This window comes from Pan troglodytes, chromosome 3, assembly GCF_028858775.2.
Source record: "Pan troglodytes isolate AG18354 chromosome 3, NHGRI_mPanTro3-v2.0_pri, whole genome shotgun sequence".
NCBI lineage: Eukaryota > Metazoa > Chordata > Mammalia > Primates > Hominidae > Pan > Pan troglodytes.
The window spans coordinates 170,174,664-170,195,535 of NC_072401.2; the positions used below are offsets into that span (position 1 = coordinate 170,174,664).

Sequence of the window (20,872 nt, forward strand, 5' to 3'; positions counted from 1 at the left end):
AATTAGAGATTTTCTTAGATGGGAAGATACTTCTACACAAGCAACTCAATTCAGTCCTCTGAAGACACACCATTTCTGGGGAATGTCCCACCAAGTTTACTCCTGACTGACACAAGGTAGAAAGTTGAGGTTCACCACATCCAGGAAGCTTCCATTATTCACTCCTAGACTCAGTCTTGTGGCAGACATCACCGCTGATGTTTTCTAGATCTTCCCTCTCAGTATTCTATGAACAATATATAGCAAAAGAATGGCACACTTAGAGTAACAAGGAGTCATTGCCTCACAATATATAGTTCAAAATGTCAGTGGAATTTAAAGCTGTAATAGTTTACAGATAATGGAACACCTTTTATTTAATTCTGCTGATATTCCCATGTAAGTACTCTATGCCAGGCCTCTAGTTATCTCATGCCCTTTAAGATTAGATTAGACTCTCATAGCCCCCAGGTTTTTCTCACTTTCCTTAAAAGCCTTATCAAAATTTTATATTATTAACATATTATTTGTTTAATATCTTCTCTATCTCCTCCACTTTACTACCTCCCATGACTTTTAACTCCTTGAACATGATAACTGTGCTGTAAGTCTGGATGAAGGGTCAGCAAGTTTCAGTCCCTGAGCCAAATCCAACCCGACCCTTTTTGTATGCCCTGCAAACTAAGAATGTTTTTCTCATTTTAAAACTATTCTTTAAAAATTAAATATGAAAATAATAATAGTTTTAACACATTAAAATGATATAAAATTCAAATATGAGTGTCCATAAAGTTTTATTGGCACACAGTCATGCTCATTCATTTCCATCATCTATGGCTGGTTTCATGCTCATGCAGAGTTAAGTAATTATAATAGAGGCTGAACAGCTCACAAAGTCAAGAGTATCTACCATCTGGCCCTTTCCAGAAAAGTTTGCCCATCCCTGGCATACAGCACAGCTGTACTTCCAGCACCTGAAATTTAATAAGTGATTATTACCGTCTGTTGGACTGTTGAGTGAATGAATATGAATGAACATAACTGGAGACAATAAAGTTTCAAAGATTTCACTGAAAACTATAAATAAATGAAAATTGGAATCCTTAAAATGCATTTTGTGGTTTAGGGTTGGATAATCAGAGTCAGATTTACTAAAAATATCAATATTCTATTGATCTCATTACATTAATCAAATTAGAGTTTGAGTAAGGTGGGCGGGGGGCTGACTGTGAGCCCTGTCCTACTAATAGTGCCTACTGCACACATCATCTTTTTGAATGATTTAATACTGCCTAGTGAGATATTTGATAGCACTCACAGGGCATGTATTAAAATCATAAAATGATCAACACAAGTATACTGATATTTCTTCCAACTTGTAAAATAAAGAAAACTTATATTCATTCACTTTAATGTTTCTCCCAATTTGTGACTTACAAGTTTTATGATTAAAATGGGGAAAAAATCATTGCTACTAATGACATTCTATGCTGTCTTTCAGAACACCGTTTCAGAAAACAGTTTCCAGTGCCTGTGGCCTTCCTACTGAAAGCAGACACAGAGTGCATGAAGACCGTTCAAATATGTCAGGCACCTCCTCCCGTGAGTCCTTCTATGACTCCCTCTCAGACATGCAGGAAGAAAGCAAGAATACTGACTTCTTCCCGGGCCTTTCTGCTTTCCTCAGCCAGGAAGAGATAAACAAGAGTCTTGACCTGGCCCGGAGAGCCATAGCCGACTCCGAAACAGAAGATTTTGACTCGGAAAAGGAGATCTCGCAGATTTTCAGTACTTCTCCTGCAAGCCTCTGTGAACATCCTTCCCATAAGGAGACCAAATTGGGTGAACACGCCTCGAGGAGACCTCAGGATAACAGGTCAACACCTGTCCAGCCTCTGGCAGAGAAACAAACTAAGAGTATCTCTTCACCTGTTTCAAAGAGGAAACCTGCCATGTCACCACTGCTCACCAGGCCCAGCTACATCCGGAGCCTCCGAAAGGCTGAAAAGCGTGGTGCAAAAACTCCCAGCACAAACGTAAAGCCCAAAACGCCACATCAAAGAAACGGTGGCCCCCAGAGCCAGCTGTGTGACAAGGCGGCTAATTTAATTGAGGAGCTGACATCCATATTTAAAGCCGCAAAGCCAAGAAACAGAAGCCCAAATGGGGAGTCCTCGTCACCAGACAGTGGGTACCTGTCTCCTAAAAATCAGCCGTCAGCCCTGCTGAGTGCCTCAGCCAGCCAGAGCCCTACGGAAGACCAAGGGGAGATGGAAAGAGAGGTCAAGTCCCCTGGGGCCAGGCACTGCTACCAGGACAACCAGGACTTGGCAGTGCCACACAACCGCAAGTCTCACCCCCAGCCCCACAGCGCCCTCCACTTCCCAGCTGCACCTCGATTCATCCAAAAGCTGAGGAGCCAAGAAGTAGCAGAAGGGAGCCGAGTTTATCTGGAGTGTAGAGTCACTGGAAACCCCACTCCTCGAGTCAGGTATGAATTTTTGTATTATGCATAGCAAATGATCTTGTTGACTTTGGTGTTACTTTAATATGGGAGGAAGAAAGATTTCCTTTGTCATTAGCCCTCTGGAGACTGAGGTAGAGTACTTGCAAGGAGAGAAGCAGCCCAGAATCGCCACTATGAGTTGTCCTAGTTGTCCCTGGCCTGATATATCTGTGGTCATGCACCCTTTGTGCTAAGGAAGGAAGGCAAAGGACTTGAGAAGGCAAAGAGCAGTGGAAACAGTTTGTTCTCTAAGATGGTGGAACTAGTAACAAATAGGCACACTTAAGATGTGAAACTGATTTACTCGAAGTACTGTGAAAAGTGTGTGTATATTTGAATATGAGTTGCTAAAGACGGTTGAAAGCATGGCTAAAACTAGCTGCTATCTAGAAGTGAAAGGCACAAGTGTGTAGAGGCCAACCTTCAGATTAGCCCCCAACAACGCATTAAAGGGAACAATAAACACCGAGGCCCACTTGAGGGGGGAGAGTAGGAGAAGCCTGAGGATCAAAAAACTACCTATCAGGTACTAATCTCATTACCTGGGTGACAAAATAATCTGTATGCCAAAGCCCTGCAACATGTAATTTACCCATGTAACAAACCTGCACACGTATCCCCAAATGTAAAAGTTGGAAAGAAAAAAAAAAAAGATTCTCATATACAAGAAACAAAAACCAAACAAAAATTATCCCCCAAATGGATAATCTAGTCTCAGGCATGGACTAAATAGGCACGTATTCAGTAACATAAACACACACACACCCCTTCAATGTGATGCAAAGAAGGAAGGCAGAACTTTCCTAAGAAAGAAAGATAAATCAAGTCAGGAGCTCCGCAGGTCTGCCCGTTATTCCTACACAGGCTCTGGCCACTAGAGCATGGAGACAGCAAGAAATAACAGTGAAGGGAGTATGCACTTAGAGTTAATAGGCACTCATACCACCATGTTCATTAGAATTTCTATACATTCTTCTGACTTCATTGTAGAGTTTATACCTTCCCCTGTGCAAAAATGTTAAGGGGAAAGAGATCCTGGAGTCCCCTTGCAGGGTTTCCAGTCATGATTCCATTGCCCAAGTTACTCTACCCCTCTGTGACTCAGTTTCTTCATCTGTGAAATGGGAAGTATAATGATACCTACATTATTCTGTTTTATGATTAAATAATACATGGGGAAAATTAAAGCAGTATCTTGCAGCTAGTAACTGCTGCAGTAGTGTTACCTATTATCTTTATTATTTCTCATTTCTTAATTTTATATGGCAAAATGAAAATAACAAGTCAGGATTATACTACAAAAATAATGAATATTCATTTATCTGGGAAGTTTTGCTTTTATTCATGCAGAGTGCTTTACCTAAATTACATAAATATTTAAAAAGTTAACTCAAGGGCCAGGCACAGTGGCTCATGCCTGTAATTCCAGCACTTTGGGAGATCGAGGTGGGTAGATCACCTAAGGCCAGGAGTTCGAGACAAGCCTGGCCAACATGGTGAAACCCCCTGTCTACTAAAAATACAAAAAATTAGCTGGGCATGGAGGTGAGTGCCTGTAATTCCAGCTACTCAAGAGGCTGAGGCACAAGAATCACTTGAACCTGGGAGGCAGAGGTTGCAGTGAGCCAAGATCATATCACTGTACTCCACTCCAGCCTGGGTGACAGAGCGAGACTCTGTCTCAAAAAAAGAAAAAAAATTAAGTTAACTCAAAATTATTTGATTTGGAAAAAAATGGTAAAGTAGATATCACTGGCTAAAGATTGAATTGAAACACTGGTACTTTCTTATTAATAGCATTTCACAGATCACAAACTTCCCTGTATCTCTGATCCTTTGCTCACTAACACAAGCTTTGCTAGTGTTGGTTTCTTAATCTGACCTCATTGTGCACACACATGAAGTAAAAATTAGCATTACTGGCTGAAAAGTGGTGTGATTAGAGGTGGGCGATTTTTTTCCCCTGACCAATTTGTTCAACTAATTCACTTTGAGTCAGCTTTACAGTAATTTTACTATAATTCTTTAAGAAACTGACAGCAGGGGGCAGTAAAAAACTTTTTCATGTGTTCATTTAATTAAATATGTCGTTCTAAATTCTGCATTTATATGTTATTTATGTAGATTATTTATACAGATTTATATACACGAAGAATTTGATTCTTACATTTTACCTTTGACAGAAATGAATGTTTCAGATTCTATTTAGATTTTTTAACCTATCAATCTTGCAAATAAATAATTTTCATTAGACATTCATTCTCATGTCACTCAAAACAGTTCCACAGGTTTTCAAACTACATATGGTTCCACCTACATTTACTTCCAAAATAACCCTTGAAGTATACTACAACCTTTAAAAAATGACAGAAAGCAGTCCATTTAGCATTGAAGGATTAATTCAGGTGAACAGACCATAATTACTGTATTAAAATTCACTTAACCATTTGGTGATTCTAGGGGTCATCAAATTCACACTTCTGCCTCTTTGGGGGTAGCAGAACTAAAATTTAATTTAGTTAGTATCTGCAGTATTATTAACTAGTTTTCTCTTATTCTGCAGTCTATGAAAGTCCAAACTTGACAAATTATGCCCTTCTAGAATAATTAAGTCTCATAAAATGTTCCATTGTTGAAAGTTAGCTGGTCATGTTTGTATCCTATAGAGTTTTTTGGGTTTGGAGGCTGTTTCTGTTTGAGAGGGAGAGCATAGATGTGCATTGGATTTTTTAAATTTCTGTTCCAAAGATCTTGATCCTCCTTGTCATGTATTTGTAAGTGCACCAGATGCCTAAGAACATTGAGCTCTTTTGACCACATGAGACATATGACAGTCATAAGAGAAAATCTTTGAAGGAAATTTTCTATCAGGAAGAAAACCTTTATTAAAGATTTCCTGCAATGGGGCATTTTAGCACCTGACTCAGACTGTGTCAGTCCAGAGGACCTAGGACCTGGAGCTTAGGCAGACCTATTGATTGGCAGGCCATGTCCTGAGGTCACGGAAGCAGTTGACAGACATGTGGAGAGGCAAGGAGATGTCAGGAGAATCTAAAGCAAGCCATAAGCAGAAGCCCAAGAGACACTGGTTGGTGAGAGCAGAGACGCTCCTCAGTGTTGGGTAGTTGGCAGCTGTACTGGGAGGTGAGTGAGGTATGGTGCCAAGAAGCTTGGCGGTTGGCCAGTGCAAAGGTCCAGGCTGACTTATAGGGAATGCGTCACAGGAAAACATGGCAGCAGACAGCAGGATCAAGATACAGGAGCTGGAACACGGGGGGAAACCTTTACCTTGCAAGAGTTTAAGCAAGTGAAAGTTAGGACCATAGCTCCAGAAAGACAAAAGAACAGAGCAGAATCTTAGTGACTCAACTGGGTCCAGATTAGGGAAACCAATTGCTAGGTTAACATGCCTGGGCTACTAAGCAGCTGGCTGGAGCTTAGATTAAACAACAGAGATTGTTTGCTTTTGAAAGCTGGCATGATGAACCTTACAAATGTGGATAAAGTAGCCCCCACTCAGGGAAGAAGTAACAGAAACAACAGGGTAAAACCAGGCCAGTCACTTCAAGGCAAGGCATTTGTACTTCACATGCAGTCACTTCACCCTCTCACACTGTGTGAACACCACTTATGACTACAAACAGGACTGAAAATATATTTTCCTCCTTTATTCTTGCATATCCAACAAAATCTCAACAAGAGAAAGAAGAGCTGATAGAAGAAAACCCTATGCATAAAAAAGGAAGTTATATACAATTGAGGTAGTATTCACATGATATGCAAATTATATTAACAATTTGAATTACTACATTAAATGAAATCAAGTCAGAATTCATTTTTTCTCTGCTTATGCTCAAATGTCCCATATTCTCATATACTCCTTCCAAACAGCACAAAGACCCGTTCCCTGACATCATTCACCTCCCCTGTTCTCTCCACTCTTGACTTTGTGAGTTAGTAAAAAATTTGTGAAGAATTTTAGTTCAAAATTACCTCTGGTATTATAAAAAGGAGGCCTTATATTTTTAAAGTTATTTATTTATTTTTAAAGGTATTATTTATTTATTTTAAAGGTATTTATACCTTTAAAAATATTTTATCAACTGTATGTTTTAAACCATTTAAATGTAAGGAGACTGGGATCAAAAACTGTGAAATGATGTGCCTAGTAATACAAAAATCATTCATTAGTCATGGAGACTGGAGTATAACTCAGCTCTTATGATTCTTGATCCCATGCTGCAGTTGTTAATGAGAAGACTTAGCCACTGTCACTGTGGAGTTAGAAGTTATGCATAGCTTACTGAAAGCCTCCAGAAATGGAGATAGTGGAATTGCCACCTTTAAAAATCTATGCTTGGAATTCATATTCCAAATATCTTCAAAGAAAATGGTAGCCTGGCAATTTCCAGTATCTTTCTCTATGGAAAAAGAAAACAAATCCCTTCATGGGTATCCTTCCCTTTTCTTGTATTAAGTTAATCATGGTCAATCAACAGAAAATATTTTTTAAGGTGGGTATAGTTAGTGTAGAAACATTCAGTGTTGGGTAGTTGGCAGCTGTAGTGGGAGGTGAGTGAAGTGTGGTGCCAAGGAGCTTGGCAATTGGCCATTGGAAAAGTCCAGGCTGACGCACAGGGAATGCACCACAGGAAAACATGGCAGCAGGAAGCAGGATCAAGACACAGGGACTGGGACATGGGAAGAAACTATGTTATTCTCCATCAAATTACTACAAATAAAGTTATTATTCAGAAAATAACTACAAATAAAACAAAGCATTCCTGTTTTATCTACAAGTAGTCCAAACACATCTTTATATTATCAATATAAGGTAAATGTGTACATACGTCAAAAAAAAAACTTTTAAACACCCACTTATTGTGTAAAAGTGGAATCCAGTAATGTGCTTTAATAGTCTAAATACAATTACTCATATCTACTCATAAGATACCTACTAGGTCATCATTGTTAGCCCTGTAAAGTTTTATTTACTATATATAATTAAAATTAATACAATTATTTCTTTTTATAATGGAAACACAGCATGTCCAATGCCTCCAATTAGTTTACATCAGCAAGACTTTGATCATCATCAAAAGCCAAAACAAGAGGATTAGCCATATCAAATCTATGCAACTCTGTCAGTAAAAATTTCCATCTCCTCAAAAACGACAGGAAGAAAAACAAGCCATGAATTTACTTTTCTTACTAAAGGTAAGAAAATATGGTATCTCCCATCTTTTGGCTGATTTGGTTTTGGAAAATGTAGCAACAGCACCACTAGCCAATAGTTTATGAATATTCAGTGCTTGTAAAGTGAAGATCCAGATGGCTTAGCCCAGGAGTATCGTTGTTGTTAAAGAATATAGTCAGCAATGAGATACCAGATAATACCATCAGATCATCAAAATGAAAAAATCCTGACAATACATGTGTTGTTACTGCAACATGAAATGTAAATAGGTACAACCAGTTTGGAGAACTGTTTTACGATACACAATTAAGATGTGCATACACTAAACCTTTATAGAATACACAATTGCCTACTTGACACCACTATATCGATGTCTGATACTCTTATCAAATTTGTCGAAAACTAAACCTCTGATTCTCCTCTCCTCCAAAAACCTTCTCTTTCCAAATCTTCTCCATGTCAACAAAAGACAACCCTCCTTCCAGCTGCTCAGGAAAAAAACCTTGAAGTCATTCTTGATCCCTCTTTTTCTCACACCCCAAATCCAATTCATCCAGCAAATCCACCTGGCACCACCTTTAATGTCTTCAAATCTGACCACTTCACCCCACCTCCATAAATGAGGCTGCACGTCAAGCCACCATCATCTGTCTCTTTGTTATTTGCATTACCTTCCAACCCATCTCCTTGCTGTAGTTATTGTTCATCACAGTCTACACAGCACTCAGAGTAATTCTTTTTCATGAAATCATTATCACAGCACTGCCCGAACGCCGTCCAGGGGCTTCTCACTTAGTTCGAGTAAAATCCATAGTTCTTATACATCCTAATCAGGCTTCATCTCTCTGATTTCACCTCTTGCCACCCCCCCCCCAGTCACAGTGGGGTTCTTGGCTGCACCTCCATCACACCACCAGGCTTGTTCTTGTCTGGGGCCTGTGTACTTTCTGCTCCCTCTGTTTGTAAATCTCTCTCCCCAGATATCTGCAGGATTAAATCCTTGATCCCCTCCATATCTCTATCACCTTTACAATATGGCCTCCTATAACTACTCTATGTAAAAGAAAGGTCCTGCCTACCTTACTCTCTATTCCACTCTCTTGCTTTTCTCCATAGATCTCATGTGATACACTGTACATTTTATTTGTTTGATTTTTGTAGTTGTCTTTCTTCCTTCACTAGAATATAAAATCCTTGGGTGTAAGGACTTTATCTGTTTTACTCACTTTTGTGTCCTCAGAGCCTAGAACAGTGTCTGGCATGTAACAGGTGCTCAATAAATATGTGCTCAAGAAACTGGAAAGAACCTAAACATTCATCAAAGAGAAAATGGATAAATTGTGATATAGTCACACAACAAATGAACTAGAGCTGCATGTATCAGGATATATGAAACTCATAAGCATAAAATCAACCAAAGAAAAGCAAGTTGTAAAAACTTACACATAAATTACATGGACAGATGTTTGCATATGAAGTTACATTTGCAAAATAGTACTATTTCAGGCTTACGGAAGTAGTAGTACAGAGAAATGTGTGGGAATAAGGAACAGTCAATTCCAGACAGCAGTAACCTTTGAGATGAAGCACGTGATTCGTGGGGAGTCAACTGTGTTGGCAGTATTTTATATCTTAAGGTGGGTAGTAGAGACACAGATATAAACTACATCATTTTAATATTTAATAGTGAAAAATACTGACTTTCATGTTAATCTACTATCCTCATGATATATCAATAAGTTCAGCAGCTATGTTTCTAATGAATACTTTGATTTACTCCATAAAAACCATCCCTGGTGTTAAGCACTGTGAATCGGATAGGCTGGCTTTTAGCCATTTGTCCATCTAATTTTCAGGGTTGTTTTAGTTATATTTTAGAGCTTTTTAAAATGTTTTTTTTTTGTTTTGAATTTATGGTGTTTCAGTAGAATATTATATGTATTCAGTCTTGTGCCATGGATCTTTTATGGTATAGTCTACTTTATTTGCTGCAGTCAATTAAAAAATCTGTATATGAGCTTCTTGTTTTTAAGGAAAAAGTCTGCATTAGGCACAAACACACACACACACTATGGACCTGGTTAGGACTAGTGAGAGTGAATTTGAAAATGAACAAGTGCTGCCTGTCACTATCTCACCAACCCAATTGCCTCTCCTCCCATCTACATACCTAGACAATAGGAACAAGCACACTAGGGCAGAATCCATAAGAAAGCAAAACCTAATTTTATAGTTGCCTATTTTCTTATTCTTTTATTTCTTAATTCATTTTAAATCTTTTTTTTCTGTGTATTTGCATTGAATTGAACAAACAAAAGCCTTTATATTTTGCAGAGGACTATAAATATTCCCTAGAACACCCAATTGCTGTTGAACTAGAAAGCAAAAGAAATTCAATAAGAGAATGGCACCTTTCGCTGGGCACGGTGGCTCATGCCTGTAATCCCAGCACTTTGGTAGGCCAAGGCGGGCGGATCATGAGGACAGGAGATGGAGACCATCCTGACTAACATGGTGAAACCCAGTCTCCACTGAAAATACAAAAAATTAGCCGGGCGTGGTGGCGGGTGCCTGTAGTCCCAGCTACTCAGAAGGCTGAGACAGGAGAATGGCTTGAATCCGGGAGGCGGAGCTTACAGTGAGCCAAGATCGCGCCACTGCACTCCAGCCTGGGTGACAGAGCGAAGATTCCGTCACAAAAAAAAAAAAAAAAAAAAAAAGAGAGAGAGAGAGAATGGCACCTTTATTTTCACTTAAGTGAAAAGATAGCCTTATCTGTGACTCCTACCACACAATTTCTGGGAGTTAACTCATGAAAGGCATGCGACGCATTGAGAGGTTTTATCCTCTTTGTATCTTTTCCATTCTTTCTTAACCGCTGTTTTCATCCAATACCTACCCACTTGTAATTTTCACTCTGAAAACTAGCTATGCCTCTGCAGTAGCTTACCTGCAAGGCCATCATTAATGAGAATATTGAGTCTATTTCTGCAGACCTTAGTGAAATGGAATAATTCAGTATCCAGCAAGCCCAGGAAATATTGCCCCTGTTGCATGGAATTCTTGTTTAATGACTTGAATTTTACAGAGTGGCAGCAGCTGCCTTATTACCTCTTCTGGTCAACCCATAACACCATGATGTTATGAAAAGCCCATTCCAGCTGTATAAATGCATAAAGCTGTGAAAATGTTGCTCTCACTGATACCATAGTGAACCAAGAAGTAAGGCTGATATTCAAGGCAAAAGTGAAATATCACTATACAGTTAGAAGTTTGAATTGGTTATGACAGTCATTGGTATCTAGTCATGAGTAGCAGTAGCTAAATTAGACAGTAGCATCAGTTTATATCTTAATGGACAAGTTTCTGGATTTAACAAGAAAACAATAAACACCAAAATAAATGTAGCTGAAGAATAAAGGTAGAGATTTTTTAATGTCTTTTGCTTTGAATTTGTGGTGTTTCAGTAGAATATTACATGTAGTCAGTCTTGTGCCATAGATCTTTTATGGTATCATCTACCCAGTTTACCTGCTGCAGATGGCAAAAAAAACAAAAACAAAACACCTGTATATAAGAAGCTTCTTCAGATAATCCCTTTAGAATTAAAAGGGATTCGTGAAACAAGCATCAGAAGCTCTTAGTGGTGGACAGCAGAGGTTCTAGAACCAGAATGTGACTCTTGGCTCCATCACGCATCAGTTAGGTCACTGTGGCAAGTTATTTCAACTTTCTGTGCCTCAGTTTCTTTGTTGGTAAAATGGAAATAATAGAAGTACCTACCTCTAGGGTAATTATGAATGTTAAGTCAATCAACACACAGAAAGAGTTTAAAACTGTTAGCACATTGTAGTGTCTTAATAAATATTAATGTATTATTTAAACAGTTACTTATTATTTTAAAGTGTTTACTTTTATAGTTTATTGTTATTGACTTAGTATAAACTCCCCGCACTCTACCTTTTCAAAAACTTTTGACTCTGTTTCCTCTCTTTAAAATCTTCATACTGCCATTTTCTTTTATACTACTAAGTATTCACAATGGTATAGAGCCTATGGAGATGGAACACCAACAGCATAAAATAAACAAATGATTTATCAGAAATACAATACATCTTGAAAGTTGCTTTTGACTATTTGTTGAGTCCTAGATTTGTATCTCAGAGTTGGAATCATCACAAAGGCTGCCAGGAAGTAGTGGGATACTTTCCCTTGGTCTCTGTATAACATACTATTTTTTAAATAAATTTTTACCTCACTTGGCCTTCTGTTCCTTCACTGCTGCAGGGTATGGGATCAAAGCCAAAGAAAAGTGATTTGTTTCCGTCTCTACTCCTCCTTCATACAACTAATTATCTCCCCATCCTCTCTTTCTAAATGTAGAAGCTGTGAAGGTCAGCCGTACTGTGGATTACTGTCAATTTAGAACACCATCCAAAAATAAAATCTCTTTGACTATTGTTTTCTTGCTGCTTTAAAAATTGTTTAGCAATTTCCCTCAGTTTGCTTTGTGAGCATGTGTTAACTATTTGCTAGAGTTAATTGAAAGTGGTTCCCCAATACTTTAGCCACTCTTTGTTTTTGTATTTCAATAATTTCAGCAGGAAGAAAAATCTAAAATAATTTAAGTAACAAATGCAGGCTTTTCCTCAGCTAGATAAATTGACCTTTTATTTTGCATTTTCTTACTACTAAGTATTATACCATGCTGCAAAGCTCTCAAAAGGAAAAGGATGTGCTTTTCAGAAGTTTAATTTATTAGTATGCAAACTAGTATCAAATAGTTGTTTTGAAAGAATTTGACCCTGAAGTTTCAGATACCTTCACAGTCAAAACTACTCAATGTCTCAAATCTTTTCTGCAGAGTCTATTTTAAGTACTTTTCAACATGTTTCTTCATTTGCCTTGGGGCCATACCTCCTCATGGATCACTGAATCTGCTTAAGCATAATTACAGCAATTCAAGGACTCCATTTAGACATTGCATTCTTTTGACGTTTTGGAGTTACTTTATAAATGTAACTGTAGCAAATACAATTTTAAGTATGAAACTTGATATAGCTTACTGTGCTGACCAAGATGCAAAATAGCTCTACCAGTTGGTGTTTGAATGATATATAACAATAGAAATGGTTCTTTCCTATTTAATTTTAATTGATTTGAGCCAAGAAATAGCATCCTATTGGATATCTGCTGAAATAGGACTAAACTGCTGGTCTCCTGAACTCTGATAGAGGAATCCAATCAAAAGCTTTTCCTGGCCAAAAATAATACTAATTGCAAGTGAAAACTAGCTTTGTTCTCTTGGTTATGAGTTCCAGTGGTGAAGTCTATTTCCATATAACAGTGCATGGTAAATTAGGCCACAGAAATAAGCTTCCAGTCACTGTTTATATGATCCACATGTTGTGGTCCAAAAAATGTAAATAAAAATACCCTAGGGAATAAGAACTTTTTCCTAAGATGACAGCTTTTAGCCTTGGTTGTTGAAAATGGTGAGTATTTCTAATGAAATTGAAAACAAGTCTAGGGAAATGAATTTCCAAGTAATGGAGGAGAATCTTTGAGAACGAGGAGAAAGAGGAGAGGAGAGGAGGGGAGGGGAGGGGAGGGTAAGGAAGGGGGAAGGGAGGAAGGAGGGGGGAGGGAGGAAGGAGGGGGGAGGAAGGAGGGGGGAGGGAGGAAGGAGGGAGGCAGACAAAGAAAACTCTCATCTGAAGATTAATGGTTCTTTTAAAGTCAGAAAGATCTTCAAAATAATTTTCACCATTATATAGACATTACAGACCAATTGCTTTGACAGAGAATATTCTAATTGTGTCAGTGCATAGAGAATGCAATAGATATACAGTTGTTGACATCTAGGGAGATGAGACAGAAAATGTTTCAGTTTTAGACTTTGAACCACTACAAAGACCAAGAATTCTCCATATCAATATATGAATTTGATTACGTTAATGGACCAGCATGGGCCCAGCATGCTTTCTAGAAGGATAGTAATGAGAAGGTATTGATAAATAAGAGGATTTGTTCAAGGTCAGGGCTTAGCTAAGCCTGGTCACTCCAGTCCAGGGGCCTTGTTATCCCCTAATGAGGAGGTCTTGAAAGTTAACACCAGAAGCACGGTAACATTCAACCACCATCATATATGTCTGTGCAGTCACTGTGTAGAATTACACATAGTACTAAATTGTAGGAAGTTTATGCTAAAATTGCCATTTTCATGCTTGTCAACCCTATGGTCATCATTCTAAAGTCACCAATTAAAATGATTCCTCTTTATTTTCTTACAGAGCTATTAACACTGAACCCTCACGAAAGTTATTGTCATTCTCCTAGTAATACTAATAGATATAATAATATTAATAGCCAACATTTCTTGAGTACTTAGTGTATGCCACTCTTCTAAGGGCACTACCTGTATAAATTCACTTATTCCAATAAGCTAGATACTGCCAGATTTCTGGGATTCTAAGACATCTATTTTACAACACTTTAACATCTTTGTAATCAGAACTCTTTACAGAAAACGACATACTTAAACAACAGCTGTCAGGTGACTCATTTTGTGGTTGTATTGCTTGTACACATACAAATTTGGTCAGAATTGTTTGTCAGCTTAATTATTTACTTGGCCAGTACTATATGCTGTTTCTTTATTAGTGGTTCATAAAACAATGGTATCTAGTGGTGATTTCATGTTAGATTCAGTGAGCTACAAATTTGTTTTCTCCATTTTAAAAATAACATACTAAGATATGAATAGTTTAGCAAAACTTCCCAATTGTCCAGTTACTGGTAGGGATGGAATTCACACTGAGACAAACTGGCTCCTGGGTCTGTACTTTTTTGTTTCTAATTTTTGTGGGTACATAGTAGGCATATGTATATATGGGGCACATGAGATTTTTTTGATACAAGTATGCAGTGTGTAATAATCACATCATCATAGAAAATGAAGTATCCCTCCCCTAGAGCATTAACGAATCTGTACATTTTAACTGCTATACTCTACTGCCATAGCCCTTCTCAAGATCTGTCTCAGTGGAGTTTGGGTGAGTCCTCCTGACCATCAGAAACACCACCACAGATAGTGAGCAGTGCTCTAAAAGCAAACCTCATGAATGGCTTCCTTCCATTGCCCTCAGACAATGTTAAGAAACCTTAAAAAAGAAAAGAGCCATAATTGATTCTTTAGTGGTCCTCATGAGAAAACTGTGCTGTATACATTCCCAGCCCACTTTGTGGTGTCACATGAGGAAGAGCCAGCGTCTTTACTCTTAGCAACAACCTTCCTTGATGCAACTTGTGAGGGCCTGAGCTACAGTGCCTCCTCTATCAAAGCCATTTTGCTGGGTTTCTCTTTCTTTTATAAACAGAACACTGATCCCAAGCAGAATATAACAGATATGACTTGTAATCCGTTATAGTACCATTTAATCCTTATGTTTAGCTGCCAGCATTCTAATTAAGAATGTGTTGGCATATGTTGGCCAGAATCCTGCAACATGGAATTATTCCATGGGCCAAGCCTGAGGACACACATTGCTGCCTAAAATCGAGGAAGAAAGGGCCCCAACCACACTTTAGTTCAAGTGACTTCTGATATACCTTTTCTACAAAAGGCCATTGCAAAATACAATTCTGCAAGATCATTTTTTATGAAATAAATAATTTTGAACAGGGAGCTAAGAGGGAAGCATGAAGATTGAAGAAATCAAATTAACTTTGGAACGAGAGATTGTCGTCATAGCCTAAAAAGTCAATGAGCACATCAAAATGAGAGAGATTCCTCTGCCCACAGTAAAATTCATCAGGGGGCCACATGGTATAGTGTATCTAGGTGTTAGGTGTGCAGACAAGGAATGGCGTGCCTCAGTTTGGGGTCAGTTTCACTGACTGAACATCTGTGCTGCCCCATTGTACACACTCAGCTCTACAAATATCTTGACCAATTCATTTCCAACCTAGATGCTAGATATTTGGGAGAAATTTATAATTGGAGGGGATTGGCACATATGTTGTAAGTGCCCCATTTGTTTTACTATTTGTTAATGGAAAATGCCAATGGTATACCTCAAATTAAAGATACCATCACTCTTAGTAATAGTTTAAACAAGATATTCCACAGAAGAAGAATGAGAAGAATCACTCTAGTATGAGAGCTATTGTGTTGGGATTGTATTTTCTTTTCTAAATCCTAATAGGCCAATGCAGGTAAAATGATGAATCCATTAACAAGGTGTTTCTATCCTATTACAAATCAAAGTAACTTTACTACCACTGTGTAACCTATAATAATTATATACCATATAATATATAATGTATACTGTAACATTTATGTTGCCAATTTTAAAATTTTATACTGATCTAGTCCCTTTCACCTGCAAATCTTAAAATCTTAACATTTGTTCATCCAGTGCACTATGTAAAATGGCTTTAGCTCTTTGGAATTGGAAGTTGTATCTTCTAACAGGGCCTAGGAGCAGCCCCTGCCTTCCAGCATAGAGTTCAGCTTCCAACACCCACCTCAAGAACCATGGGTTTTTTTGGAACATGAGGCCAGCTCTTAGCTACCTGCAATTCGGAACGTACTATTTGGTTTCAGCAGTTTCTTGACCCTTCATGGGGTCATCTTCAAGTTCTGTACTGTCGCATATGTGTTTTTTCTCTTTGCCTTTGGATAGTTTTCTGGCTTTCAGATTTTGATCTTTCAGATTTTGACAAATCAGAAAAAGACCAAACCCAGCCAAAACCTGTCTTTCATTACAGTTTGTTCTGGTTGAAATGTTAAACCTTCTCACATCCGTGGAATTGAAGCAAATTATGATCCAAAAAGAAAGAGGAGTTGGGTTCATCTTCTCTCTCTCACATCCACATTGCAAATCAGTCCTTTTTCACTCCCCATATTTAGTGCTATCTGTTGTCCTCTTGCCTCACTTTCTTCCAGGAGGTCTTCGTATCCTCAGGTAGGTCTATAGAAACACAATTTAGTTTTCCTTTCATCATGCAAACACAATGCTACACCTGCACTAATCATCTGTGCTTAAAGCCAATGGATGATGGGGGGCAAGTGTTAGAAATCACCCAAGGCTCTTAGCACCTGGAGTGTTTTCTCACAGCCTCACCTGTATGGATAATTTTGTCAGCCAAATAGAGTAAGTGGATCTTAGTTGATCAGAGCAGGAAACAAGCTTGAAGCCAGGGGTAAAAAAAAAAAATTAAGAGAAGCAAATGAAGCCTCCAGAAAGGGACTCTGAAAGAGACAAGGTGAAGGATTAGAAGCAGATGGCATGAGAAACAGTTCCAAGAAGCAATGAGAAAAGGCAGAGCTGGTGATAGTTCAGTGCTAGAGACCATTAAACATCCATATCCCAAATGGTTCCAGATCAGACCTCCCAGGGAATGAAATTAATATGCAACAGTCTCCTCCTTTGCCAGCTGCTTGTGGCATTTGTCTCAGCTCTCTGTGAAAAATTGTGTGTACTCACAATAACAAACATATACACGACAGCAATCCTTCCGAGGTGACACGAGTCATTGTTGAAGAGTCATGCTCCCAGCACGTTGGGAGGCTGAGGATGGCAGATCACCTGAGGTCAGGAGTTCAAGACCAGCCTGACCAACACGGAGAAACCCTGTCTCTACTAAAAATACAAAATTAGCCAGGCGTGGTGGCACATGCCTGTAATCCCAGCTACTCGGGAGGCTGAGGCAGGAGAATCGCTTTAACCCGGGAGGCAGAGACTGTGGTGAGCTGAGATCGCGCCATTGCACTCCAGCCTGGGCAACAGGAGCGAAACTCCATCTCAAAAAAAAAAAAAAAAAAAAAAAGTCATGCTCATGGCATTACTTCCTTAAAACTTTGAGTAGGATACAGAAGGAAATAAAGAGAGTAACCTCTTTGGGGTTCTGTACATCTTCACAAATCTTTTCTTCATAGATCAGAAAAGAAACTTAAATATTCCTTGGGTTTAAGCTGCCACAGAATTGTGTTAAGATTATTAAAATACAAGCATTTAAATATGAGGATCATAAGTCTGCCTTACTACTTTTGCTCCATTATCCTCTGACTCATCATCTTTCATAGACCCTGAGAGATCCTCCTCTTCCCACTCTTCTCCACCCCACTGTCTTGCCCTGAGTGGCTGATCTGTGTAGACTAGAACAGACTCCTTCAGGTTTCCGGTTGGGCTAAGTCCTGGAGGGCCCTGGCAGATCAGAAGGAAGAAAGAGAGGAACTCAAGGTACTTAGTGTCCCATCTTCCTCCTATGGGCTTGCCTTGGCCCTCTAAGTCAAATAAAGGTCTCCATCAACACAATGCTTCCCTGTGTTCAGGAAAGTGCATCCACCCTCTGTTCCTTTAGGGTTAAGAGTGGTAGCAATTCTGCTTTGTAGTCCCCAGGTGATCCCTTATCCCTGGGTTTCCTCATACTCTGACGATACCTTCAGATATAATCTTTTCATGAAACCCTCCTTGCGTTGTTTGAGTTTTAGTGTGCCCTCTCTTTCTAGCTAGGACCACAACTGCTACATCCTCCTCCTGATTGCCCAAACCTAAAATGATGATGACCCATAATTATTATCCAGATATGGTGACACAAGCAATTCCTGAAATGCTTTCCTCTGAAATTGCTAAGGATTACTCACAGGCAAGTTACACAGCTTCAAAATTACTTTTCCAGCTCTATATTCCCTATTATTTCTCGCTGTTTGCTTTTAGACTTAAGTAAACTTCAACTCCAATTCTATAACTTAATAAAAGAATCACATTGATGTGAAAGTCCAAAAAGACATTTGATGTTGTAAGTGGAATTTTCTCATTCGTTCACTCTCTGTCAATGAGAAATTAAATGACTAACACTAAATGGAGTGCTACATATGTCTGGCATTTTTTACAAAGGAATTTATATACTTTCTCTCATCCAGTTATCTCACAAGCTCTGTAGGGTAGGTTCTGTTATTACGTGTTTTAGATGTGAGAAAACTGAGACTCAGAGAGGTAGGCAAACTATCCAAAGACATAACGTGACAGTAATGTGTCTGGGATTATTAACACCAAAAGTTGGCTTTTTGGTGGAATTTGTAATGATGAGTGATTCATACATTTGAAGTGGTGCTTGACTTATTTAATGGTACATAACAAACCACTCCAAAACTTAATGGCTCAAAACAATTTATTATTTTCTCTCACTTACTAGTCTATATGAAGACTAGCTACCACAGGGGAACTCTTAGGCATTTTTTTCACGTCTGTTATCCTGGAATGAGTAAACTCTAATGAGAACAAAGAATACCGAATATCATGGAGTTTGGATGAGGAGTGTGATACAACAGGGTTACAGTTTGAATTAGGAGTCACGCCAAAAGGAAGGTAGAAAGGAATCCAGATCAGTGGAAAGGAGGAAGCACCTAACATAAGAACTAGGTGTGCCATTAAGAATTATGCTTTGGGCCGGGCACGGTGGCTCACACCTGTAATTCCAGCACTTTGGGAGGCTGGGGCTGGTGGATCACTGGAGGCCAGGAGATGGCCAACCTAGTGAAACTTCATCTCTACTAAAAATACAAAAAATTTCGTTGGGCATGGTGGCACATCCCTGTAATCCCAGCTACTCTGGAGACTAAGGCAAGAGAATTGCTTGAAACCAGGAGGTGGAGGTAGCAGTGAGCTGAGATTGTGCCACTGCACTCCAGCCTGAGCAACAGAGCCAAACTCTGTCTCGAGAAAAAAAAAAAATGTGTTTTGCTCTTCAAAATCTGACTCCCTCCCTCAGTCATGTAACCTGCAGCACAGTATTAGCGCAAGTGCAGGGAGCCAGGCAAAGGAGGAGGGTGGTACACAATTAAGAAGGGCACAGCCTCCCCAGGCTCTCACTGAACTGCATTACCACATGACGATGGAAAGTCTTCAGCTAGTTTTCCCCCCAAAGAAATGAATCTGGTAAATCACTATGTTTAACTTACATCTGTTTTATTAAAACCTAAGAACAATCGTTTAATATAAAAAAGTTTTTTGAGACATTTTATTACCGAAAACTAAGATCCAATTACATGGCTTCTGTAGTGGGAGTTCTCAGCAGACAGAAGACAATTACAAAATCAAATAAAGCTGTTATAATTTTAAATCAAATAATTACAGACAAAATGACTAAGTATTGATATTTTTGTTTTTAAAAATAAAACCAGGCTAAATAAATGAAAATAAATACTTAAAGAAGTAATTGTTGCAGCTAAAGCAAAGCATATACATTCTTCACCTAAAATATTAGCTTACATGTTTATTTTCATTTTAATGAAACCCAGCCCCTGTACAATATGTGTAAACGTCAAACTAATTTTATGTTTCTCTATTAGGTTTCCCACCATTCTAAATGGTGCACATTTAACAATATTTTATATTTCATTATTACTATGGCCCTCGGGTTCTGTGTTAGAACAATTACATACTGTGAAGAATTAGAAGAAGTTTTTGAGGATTTACTCTCCAGAATAGTGACTGAATATACTTTGATAGAAATGGAGTAACAATAGCTAACTCTAATTTATCTACTGCAATTGGTAATAAAGGAAGATAGTTAAGATCTCAAATCTGGAAGTCTGATATTTTAGCCAACAATCTCAACCTTCTCATTAAACAAAATATTTCTTTGCAGATAAGGCCTCTGCCCTTATTCTCTCATCTTGCTATTGATGTCCATTACGTGCATTTGGACTATGTTATGCATGTGTTGGACATTTATAGAACACTCCTTGAGGGTAAAGCTCTGTTGGGTATTGAAGGGTACAAAGACTCTATCCATCCCTTCAATAAACCTAGAACTGCAGAGAGAGATAGACACCTGCAACTGAAGTTCCTGCCTCTCACAATATTGATATAATTGGCTCCTCCCCTCGCCAATTTTATGGTTTGTGAAAGTTCAAAGCATGTCTTCCATATCTTTTCTCACCTATTAGACTCCTGTTGCTGCATATGCTGCTTCTGTGATGCATTCAGTGGACTCAGATGTAAAACTGCACTGTCTCTTTGAATTCACATTTAGCAATTTTTTATTCACACTTATGAGCTGAATAAACTTCACAGAAGATGGTCTGAAAGGAGACAGATGAGGAACTTACATCACAGGAATGCCCACAATCTGTAAGGGAGCCAAGAAGGCAGGTCATCTGGAAAGCTAAATATCATTTT

General features: G+C 38.6%; 1 protein-coding gene across 8 annotated transcripts in view; it reads left to right on the forward strand.

Moving 5' to 3' along the window:
* The window catches only part of PALLD (palladin, cytoskeletal associated protein), a 435,321-nt gene that overhangs the window by 12,848 nt on the left and 401,601 nt on the right, over positions 1-20,872 (forward strand). For 6 of the 8 annotated variants that reach the window (XM_063809153.1, XM_009448560.5, XM_003310570.6 and 3 more), the window contains exon 1: positions 1,483-2,470. In XM_063809153.1, the coding sequence (XP_063665223.1) occupies positions 1,563-2,470 (908 nt within the window). In that variant the 5' untranslated portion in view covers positions 1,483-1,562. Of the gene's footprint in view, positions 1-1,480; positions 2,471-20,872 lie in introns of those variants that run through there. The other 2 variants (XM_063809156.1, XM_063809157.1) reach the window with 1 other exon arrangement.